The sequence below is a fragment of the Limulus polyphemus genome, unplaced genomic scaffold, assembly GCF_000517525.1.
Source record: "Limulus polyphemus unplaced genomic scaffold, Limulus_polyphemus-2.1.2 Scaffold754, whole genome shotgun sequence".
Taxonomy (NCBI): domain Eukaryota; kingdom Metazoa; phylum Arthropoda; class Merostomata; order Xiphosura; family Limulidae; genus Limulus; species Limulus polyphemus.
The window spans coordinates 298,605-309,637 of NW_013666364.1; the positions used below are offsets into that span (position 1 = coordinate 298,605).

Below are 11,033 nucleotides of genomic sequence, written 5' to 3' on the forward strand. Positions count from 1 at the left end.
CACATACAAATATCTAGTTTTATATGTATAGAAAGACGTATGGCCGTGTAAAAGCCTGAACGATTTTGTTTTTTCTTAAGAACAAAGCTACACGATGGATTATCTGCGCTCAGCCCATGGCGGGTATCGAAACCCAATTTTTAGCGTATAAGCCCTCAGACTTGCCGCTCAGGCGCCCGAATGGTACAATGAACAATCTTTGTTCTGTCCACAGTAGGGAATGAAACACAATATTTTAGCGTTTTACGTCCATAAACTTACCACTGGCTCATCGGCTGATGTAACTATATTTGTTGTTTGGTTTTAGCGCAAAACTACACAACTGACAATCTGTGCTCTTTCCACCAACGAGAATCTAAATTTGGTGTTGTTAGTCCATAAGCTCACAGTTGGCCCACTGGTAAAAAAGGAATAGCATACTTCATTACTCACCGCTGAACCACCAGATGCCGTCTGATTAAATATTAACCTCTTTCGAAATAAGCCAAGTATGTTCTTCTGTGGAAGTTCTACAGCAACTGTATATTAAGTGCCATTAAAGTCAGGTTGGTATAAACGTCTGAGACGAAGAGTCATAACGATTCTCATAGGCATACGTTGTCGTTTCAATGGCTAGTAAGAACCTTTGCACCAGGATGACTTCACTGCAATAATCTCGGGTAATGTGAGAAAAAACAATTCGGCGGTATTCATAGTTAGAGCCAAACTTCATACAAACATGGCTGTACAAAACATGATGTGTATCGTTGTATGTGTATGTTAGGTTGTATGGCACAGCAGTATGTCTGCGGAATTACAACACTAAAAACCAGGTTTCGATACCCGTGATGGGCAGAGCAAATATAACCCATTCATTGTTTAGCTTTGTGTTTAACTACGAACGAATCTACCAAAATAAAATATTTCCAAATTGATTTTTTTTCCGCATTTTGTCATTCAAATAAAAAAGTCATTAGTCTTACAACACGTTGAACTGTGTAGCTCTTTCTTTTAATGTGGGACATGGAATGGCATGGCCAGGTGGTTAAAGCGCTCGAGGGCTCGAATCTCCGTCACCGAACATGCTCGCCATTTCAGCCGCGGGGATGTTGTTATAATGTGACGATCAATTCCACTATTCGTTGATAAAAGAGTGGTCCAAGAGTTGGTGGTGGGTGGTGTTGACCACCTGCTTTTCCTTTAGTCTATCACTATTAAATTACGGACAGCTAGATCAGATAGCTCTAATGTAGCTTTACGTGAAATTCAAAACCAAACAAACAAACTTTTATTGTGTGAATATTTCGAAAAAAAAACTATAAACGACACCATAGTCTCAACTACCGAATAAGTTATAGAATTATTGTAAGTCGCATATTATGATATTATTCATAATTATTCTCTGATGTGGGATATAGGTTGCTATGGATATAGGTTGCTATGTCTCGAAAATGGTGCAACGGAACACAGATTGTTACGAAGATAAACAATAACTAAAATAATAAATGTTCGTCTTATTTCACGCAAAAAAATGAAGCTACGAATAGACTATTTTTTTTAAATAATGGGGCACTCTTTAATTTATATGATAAAATATTTGAGTATGAACCAGTTTACAAAATATATTACATGTACTCTTTAACCCAATGTTCTTTAAATTATCCGCAAAATTATAACATCCGCCACTTCGTAAGTTTATGTCAATGATACATCTTCAACAACATTTTCATTAAATAACCTGCAAATATCAATTTAAACCATATTAAAGGTATCATCGAGAACATAGCTTTTACTTAGTAACTTAACGTCTATGATGATATCACTGTATGTATTATATCTCTTTAAGAATCTTTGATTGGGATATTAAAAAGGACATATCGTCCATTGGAGACTTTAATTGCTTTCATGTACAAGAATTGATCCAAGATGGAGGGGAAGGGGTACTTGATAGGTTCTGGAACATTCTTTTCCTGGAAAAAAAGTTGTAAACATATGAACTGACTAATTCCAAAATTTTTTTCGGTAAAAGGTGAGTGGCTATAGCCACCTTATCCACCCGCACCCCTGGATCGGTTATTCATTTATTGTTGTTTACAGTGACATTTAACACACTTATTCCTTTCTAATCTCCAATATACAGTGGGTGATCCAGGACGGGGGGGGGGTGCTAGTTGATGGAGTTTGAGACATGTTTTACCGAAAAACGTTTTAAACATATGAACTGAATGATTCCAAACACTTACACGGAAAGAGTGGATAGCTAACCCCCCCCTCTATATCTGCCCCATATTATTGTTTGTTATGTCATGTAATACAGCTCCTCCTATCTGTCCCCCGATGGGTCAGCGGTAAGATTACAGACCTATAACCATAAAATCCAGGATTCAATTCTCCGCGGTAGCCACAGCATAGAGCCCAATGTGGCTTTGCTGTAAATCTTTCTATTTAGTACCGGCCCGGCATGGCCAGGTGGTTAAGGCACTCGACTCGCAATCTGAGGGTCGCGGGTTCGAATCCCCGTCATACCAAACGTGCTCGCCCTTTCAGCCGTGGGAGCGTTATAATGTGACGGTCAATCCCACTATTCGTTGCTAAAAGAGTTGGCGGTGGGTGGTGATGACTAACTGCCTTCCCTCTAGTCTTACACTGCTAAATTAGGGACGGCTAGTGCAGATAGTCCTCGTGTATCTTTGCGCGAAATTCAAAACAAACATACAATCCTATTCAGTAAGTTGTTGATTACTATAATTTCGTACATGTCTTTTCGTTTAAATATAAGTTATTCATAAACACTGTACTCTAAAATGTTAAACAGTAGCATTTTCGTTACATATTGGCTAAGTTTCGTTATATTGTTTTACCCAACCATTAACTGTTTTTGTAATATTTTTATAAGCTATATCAAGCAAGAACACCACGTCATTTGTATGGCAACTATATTTTATTTTGTGTTGGTCTTTAATGGCCCTTTGTTATTTCCTATATTAGTCTAAATAGCTGTGCTCTTGTCCAATTTTTTTTATGTTTCAAAGATAAGCGAATTTGAAATAAGTACTTTTACGTTGATTTCAGAGAATAAAACTCTTTTTCTCATTTTTTGTCATGTTAAACATATTAATTAGAAGTACTGCTGCGAATAAAAAATATCACATTATGTTAGGCAAATCTCTGTTGCAGAAGACAATTTGATAAGCCTACACCATCAGGACATCAAGGCGAGAAGAGTTTCAAATGTCGCGACGTTCGGTCGGCAGTGCAACGGAACAGAAAGATCACGTGTTGATCGATGAACATCCTGACAACCGAGAAGAAATCTCTGGCGCCTCACAGAAATGTGGTTTTACCAGAATAGGAGAAGGGAAGCGATTATTCTTTATAGAGTGCATTTGTGGAGAAAAAGCTTGTAAAGCACGTGGGCGACAAATGCCGCTGTAGTTAAAACACGGTTAATCTCCAAGAAACTAACATTTACATCTTCATCTTCTCGTTCAAACAAATCCATAAAACTACGCACTAAGATATTTTAGGTGTGATAAAATGCGTACATGAAGCCGCTAATTTCTTATGAAATCAATAGAGCAAAAGCATCATTTAAAACGAGACCATTTTCTCCACATTAAACTTCGATAAAACAACACGTGATCTGATTAATGTAATGCGGAAAATCTAATTATTTTTGTTATATTTACATTGATCTATTAATTTCGTTAATCTGTTAAAGACTTGAGGCTTAAAATCGAGCACTTTGAGACTTTGATTTATTCTTGATGTATCTTTCGCAAAGCAAAAATAGTAATATTTTTTATGCTACGACCTTCAGTTAACCACCAGAAATGTATGTACTGTTGCTTTGGTGATCGTTTACATTCTTTAAATATATATAAGACTACTTTCGCTTGCCTTGAAAAATTAAATAAAACATATGTACTTGGGAGGTTATTGTTGCTAGTGGGCATAAGCACAATTTTTATTCCGGTTTATTCCCTGACTCAGTAAGTAATATTCATTGGTTATTTGCTCCCTAAATCGTGTCTGTTGCATTAGCTTACACCCGGTCTGTCACTGGCATATATAAAAACACGAATAAAACATTCGAAACGTGCCTCTTTTTTTCTGTTTCTTCTTTTTCTTTCTGAACACTCATGACAACAACTGATTCTGAATTTTACCGCCATCTATGAAAAATATTTACAAATACATTTTTGCAGTGAAATTGCATAAATTATCCTACCTAAACCGCCATTTTTAAGCCAATACTTCAAAAATTCATATAATGTGTGCATATGTGTGTGAATTTTATATTTTAAACGACGAAGGAAAAATATAGTAAAAATTCCCACGTTTATAGAATGATATATTACTTTTCTCCAACAAAGCTTATTTTGAATGGTATATTATTTATTATAGCTGTATCATTAGAAACAAAGAAAACCATAAACATTTTTATCACACCTGTTTTTGCTTCGCTTCTCTCATACGTCTTCTCTAAGGGTCTCCCGATGGGTCAGCGGTAAGTTTACGGTCTGACAACGCTAAAATCCTGGATTAAATTCCCAGCGGTGGACAGAGTGCACATAGCGCAATGTGCAGCTTTTTTCCTAAAATTATAAGAACGACTACAACCTTTTTCCTTACGATGGCTCATCGGCAATCTCGAAGGCTTATAACGCTAGAATTCGGGGTTCGGTCCCTGTAATAGGCACGACACAGATAGCCCATTGTGCAGTTTGTGTGCTCAACACCGACAAATTATACTATATCTAATCAACATTAGAAATGTATATTCCAATTTCATCCTACTAATTCTTACAAGGAAGAGACAAGTGATAACTTAATATTCTAAACAAATTTTGTGTCTGATTTTCGTGCGTTAATTTTTGCTGTCTTGTTCGTATGAGCAACTGATTTTAACTCAAAAACTAATTAATCTCATGATGGAATGGATAAACTACCGTAACGCTTTATAGAATATTCTAAACATTGTCGTTGCCTATGTGTAGAAACGACTAATTCGAATTAAACGACTCATTATCCACGGAATTTTAAACCGCACCATTCTGATCATGGTGAAAGTGCAAATGTTGAGAATTATTCATTATTTATGAATTTGAAGTATTTTACAGAAATAGAGACTATTTCCAGAATAGCATTACAAGAGTTACATTATCGAAAAGTTTTAAAATTCTTTTTGGCTAACCAGCTGGGAGTCAAGGTGGAAGTGACTAAGTGTTGTAAGTAAATTTACGGTTTGCACGAGCAACAGCCTTTGGCCTGTTAATACTGTTGTAACATTATTTTTTCGCTTGTTGGTTTTTGAATTATCTGATGAAAATGATTTAAGGTGCAGTCCACGTAAACGATAACAAATTAGTTTCTTCATTAACGTTTTTTGCAAGATTAAAAACACTTGTACATTATTATAACTTGTTGAAGGCCTACGTTTACAAATAACGCTAACTACACTACACTAAGGTATAGAATAATATTATCTTCCCCACTTCACTGTTGAAACTGATAGCTAACCATCTCCTCGGCTCTCTTTTTGATAGTTCACTGAACTCGTATATAAAATGTACCCTCGAATTTATTAGAAAATTTAATATCAAATCTTTTAACATTTTCTAAGCATTCTAAGCCCATCTTATTACTCTTTAATCTTAACATCATCATTACGACCCGCAGCTCCATCTAGTTAACAAACAAATTACAACATTAAAATATATCTTACACAATAACATATAAATTATATAAAAAAAGAAAAGATTGTTGTAGTTGAACATTCTTGAACTATAGTGTTATTCATTTATACGTTTAAAGCATATACTCACGAAAAAATTTACTTTCTACAAAATTCTACACAAAAATGAGTCCCCCAGTGAGTCAGCGATAAGGTTATTCGGAATAACAGCGTTAACATTCGGAGTTCGTTACCTAGGCGGAAAGCATACTTATAACTCATTGTGTAGCTTTACGATAAAATAATAACAATAGCAACAAGGAAAAGGTATCCATAAAACTATTTTATGTATACACTAAAAAATGGAAAATAAATCACGGATTTTAACTTAGATTTTTTGGTATTTTTTCCCCTTATTAGCTAGTGTTTTTTTTTTCCTCATTTTTGTGGTTTTAAATTCAATAGATTTTTTTCAGCTTTAACATCTTTTTTTATGTAAATTACCGGTATGCTAGTGTTCCGTGCTGTAATTTTATATTTCAATTTATAATATTTCAAAAACAGTTCATAACAAATTTATTATTTTTCAAAGTAAAACATTTTCAGTGGTTGAATTATTACTTTGTGAACTAACTTTGATTGGAGAACGAAACTCTTAAAAATAATTGATAGTTACTAAAGAAAGCTATAACAAGAAACTCCATTAGAAGTATGACAGTAAATGTGATATTTGGCTAATTCCCCACAGCCTTGTTATAGAAGTTTTTATTGTCTCGTTAAACAGGGTTCTTTAAATGATATTGGTTTGCTTGTTTTAGAATTTTCATCCAAACCTTCACAAAGAGCTGTCCGTAATACTAAACTGATAGCCTAAAATGAACTCAACGACACCCACCGCCAACTCTTTGGTTACTCTTGTCTGACCGACTAGTTTCTGTTGGTGTCGATGATCTGCTTGTAACCTGTCTCATCAGTTTTTCTTTGTTATAAACTTGTGTACGTCAACAATGGAACACGGCCTTCTGCACTCTGTTATGCACCCTGTGGTATTCCTTAAAAGTTGGTCAGGTGGTTAGGGCGCTTGACTCGCAATCTGAGGGTGACATGCTCGTCCTTTCAGCCGTGAGGACGTTATAATGTGACGGTCAATCCCACTATTCGTTGCTAAAAGAATAGCCCAAGAGTTGGCGGTGGGTGATGATGTCTAGCTTCCTTCCCTCTAGTCTTCCACCGCTATATTAGGGACGGTTAGCGCAGATAGTCCTCGTGTAGCTTTGCGAAATTCAAAAACAAATAAACAAATCCTTAAAAGTTGCCTTTCATTGCATCCTTTGATGAAATAATATTTCACTAGTTGACCTCTTTGCACACTTGTCAGTTTTATATTGATTGAATGAGTTGCACTGCGATCGACTGGCCATTTATACCAATGAGGAATGTGCGAAAGAAACCACAGTGACGCTCCTAGTGGCCACATTAACAAGAGTAGCATTAATACCCTTAATATTCCTGTGTAATTTTACCTTCCTAGCCCATACTATTTGTGAGATAAGATGCGTCGAATTGGGAAATCTTATTTACAATCACCCTGTATATAGATATAATTTAAAAATTGGATGTAAAACACGTTCAAAAGCAATATATTCAGAAGCAAATATGATACCTCTGTTACCGACTTTAATTCTTACACTTTCCTCAATGAGAACAGTTGAACGTATGAAGTGAATTTTCGTTCTTCTCACGGATATATATATATATATATATGTTATTAACTATTATATTAAAATAACTAATTGCAGAAAATGTTAGCTGAGACAGATAATTGATTTATCTTAAGACTTGAAATTTTGGTAGTTGCTTCGGGTTTAATGCAGTAGTAAATTGTTATGTTTGGGAGCTGTGGGCTTTATTGCAACATTGGAGGGTCAGAAAGACAGTGTACACTATACTTGCAGAACTTGTTTACGTGAGAATAAGGTAGCTTTCGGGAAGTTTGAGGAGGAAAATAACAAGTTAGAAGAACAAATCAAGGAAGCAAGACAGTTCGAGTAAAAGTTGCTTTGGGGAAGAGTCACAATGAGAAAGTTGGGTTTACAAGGATACACAGAAGCATAAATTTGGTCTATAGAAGCAGAATCAGTTAGCATTCAGGTAGAAGTTTCTAACAAATTTGAACCTTTCGCTACTACCAGAATGAAATGAGATCATTACGAGGTTTAGATTGTGGGGTACGTTTTTCATTAATCATACAGATAACGTTATTTGTAGTGAAGAGCGCGGAAAGACTAGGACTGGATTTGCTTGCCATGCAGGTGCTGAAGTACAAAATATTACAGAATGCATTGATTGCTTAGCTGCTAGTCCCAGAGAACAATCTGCTTTTATAGCTCATATAGGAGCAAATGATGCTGGAAATTATAAATCAGAAGGAATGTTGTTGTTTCTTATTAAGCACAAATCTACACAAAGGGCTATCTGTGTTCTGCCCATCGCGGGTATCGAAACCCGGTTTTTAGCGGTATAAGTCCGCAGAAGAACCGCTGTGCCACTGGAGGGGGGGGGGGGGAAGTAACTGCTTAAAATGTTAAAGAACTCATTCAGAGGCTTAGGGACAGAAATGGATGCTTGTAACATTTGAGAGTGCTTTATCGGGCTAGATGCGAAAATGGATTACTTAGCAGGATCAAAGACTTAAATGAAATATTATCAGGGCCATGCTTAGAACAGCATGTGAGAGGGTTGGATCTGTGAGATAGTTTTCAGGATAAGAGTGAATTAAATGCTGGATACGGCCGTCACTTCAGCAGGCTAAGTTGTTCGTTGTTTGGAAAATTTTAAAATATATGCATTAAAGATAGCTTAATCTAAACTAGCAATATAATGAAGTATCTTGGGAAATTAAGTTTAAGCAAACTTTTAGGACAGCTAGGGCAAAATAGATTCAGAACTTAACAAGTTAAAGAATAGCTTCAAAGATAAATCCGTCATATTTAAAGGTAAACACAGCAAATTCAAGAATAAGATTTATTGTTATTATTATAATGTTAGGAGTATTAGGAACAAAAGGGATTAGTTCGGAGACCTAATTGAATTGAACATTCTATGAGAGATATTGAAATGGACCTGAATGACACAGATATTATCCCTTTGGTTCTAAATAGAAAAATTTAGAATTTATAAATATATAAAACTCATGACCAGAAAAAATTTTCCTCCAGTTTTAAATTATGTCAAAGCTCAGAAATGTGAGTCTTTCGTTTTTGGTAGGTCAATAAACAGTGGGTTTGGTTTGTTTGGAATTAAGCACAAAGCTACACAATGGGCTATCTGTTCTCTGCCCACAACGGGTATCGAAACCCGGTTTCTAGCATTGTAAGATATGTTATGTGATAGAGATGGATAAGCAACTTAATCATACCTATCGAGTATTGTCACGATTCACTGACATAAAATCCCGAATAACGGGGATTTTTGTTGTTGTTTTTTCAGTGCTCTCGAGTTTGTTTTTCTGTTAAATATAAAAAAAAAATTTTGAAAGTGGTGTATGGCTAACTTTATAGGAAGTGTTGTGCTCAGACTGTAACCTTAAACCGAGATTTTTAAGACTGTAATCATCCTTCTATTTTTTGAAGTTGTGTTCCAAAGATTAATATACGACACTTTGCCTGGTATCAAATTCAAATTCCCGTTTCCAAGATTATAGTGACGAGTTGGTTGGTGTGTTCAATGTTTTGACTTCTGTGGCGAATTTTTGCTCTTTTATTTCATGTTATTTTAGAGCGTGGTTATGGATTATTTTATTATTTATTTTTATTGTAGCTACCGATTTAAAAATCTCTCTTTATATATATATATTTATTTACTTTTTCGTCACTTGCGTTCGCCAACTCTGAAATTTTATGATGATTATTGTTTTATTACTTTCGAATTGTTAAAAAGATTTAAACACGTGTGAAAACTTCGTTTGTTTAATCCTTATGTTTCGCTCCAAAATCTTTAAAAGCGTAAAACAATTCCGATTATTTATTTGGAAAACAAATTCTCGGTCACGTTTTTAGATTAGTAAAGAAAACATCAAATATTTGTCTCTTTCTCCAACATTAAACCAATATCAACAGATAATTTGTGAATGAATACATCATGAAAAATTAATACACAGTTTCTCTTAACTGATTAGCATAAGAAAACGAGTTATACATACTAACAAGAATGTAGGCCTAAGTGTTATATGAGTCTAAATCGAAAGGATATTTTTAATTATGCCAGTTATCTCGATGTGTTTCAGACGAATATTTCATTACATTTAAAATATAAGATTCTGCGGTCAGCAGTGTTGAGTAGCTGCCTTCCCCTTAGTCTATCGCTTTTAGATTATAGCTATCTTGCACAGGTAGTTCTCGAGTAGCTTCGCGCGAAGTTCAACAAATAACCAAGTTATTTTTCTTTTTTACACTGCTAAGTTAGGGACGGCTAGCGCAGATAGCCCTCGTGTGGCTTTGCGCGAAATTCAAAACAAACAAACATTTTTTTTTTAACCTGCAGTCAGTGACTTAGAGGGCTTATTATTTATATGGTTAGTCAAGCCTCGTGACAACTATTAGATACTTCGTCACTGACACATGATGAACGATTTTAGTGCTCGTGGTCTGATCTTGTTTGCCAAAGTGTTTTCGAAGTGTACAGGAGTGAATAAACTCTCTCGTAAACAACGGAGATACAAGGTAAACTGAACTGGTTCACAATAGACTTCAACTATTGTGCTTTTAAAAAGATGCTAATGTTATTATGACTATGATAGTCTAAAACAACATATTTTTGTTTTTAACATTCCATTCAAGTTTATGTGAAATTTGGCAATTAAATCAATGGCTATATTACTGATGTCAGTAACTACCTAAACACTAAGCATATTTATTCATTTTTTTTTCAGTTAAACTTGTTTTTTAAGAGATTGAGCAGCTTTGTAAGTTTAGAATAATTTTATAGCTCTGAGATGAGAAAAAAAAACAGGCATTGACTAAAATTCAGAGAAACAATGTGTTTCTTCTTACTTTTGGGGGGAACTTTATATGGTGTTTTTTGCACCATTTCAGCTATTAATTAAATATTTAAAATATTTATATCTAGATCCTGGTGAAAAAATTTTGATCTTCTTCCCTCTGTTTGACCTTTTCTTTCCCAAAAACAAAAACACTCGGCCTCATCACTTGTATCCAAGTGAACCGTTTTAACACAACTCATTGTTAGCCCAAAAACATTTGGTCATCGCGATATTTTATAGATATTACTAGTAACTGTGACAGAATTCGAAGGTTTTTGCCTTACTTATTTGGTCGCCCAGCATGGCCAGGTGGTTAAGGCACTCGACTCGCAATCC

General features: G+C 35.1%; 1 protein-coding gene across 1 annotated transcript in view; it reads left to right on the plus strand.

Annotated features, from left to right (window-relative positions):
* The first annotated feature begins 3,210 nt into the window (after positions 1 to 3,210).
* LOC106460331 (activated RNA polymerase II transcriptional coactivator p15-like) overlaps positions 3,211 to 11,033 on the plus strand; it is a 20,845-nt gene continuing 13,022 nt past the window's right edge. Inside the window, exon 1 of the mRNA XM_013920024.2 lies at positions 3,211 to 3,382. Coding sequence (XP_013775478.1) covers positions 3,211 to 3,382 — 172 coding nt within the window. The remainder of the gene's footprint in view (positions 3,383 to 11,033) is intronic.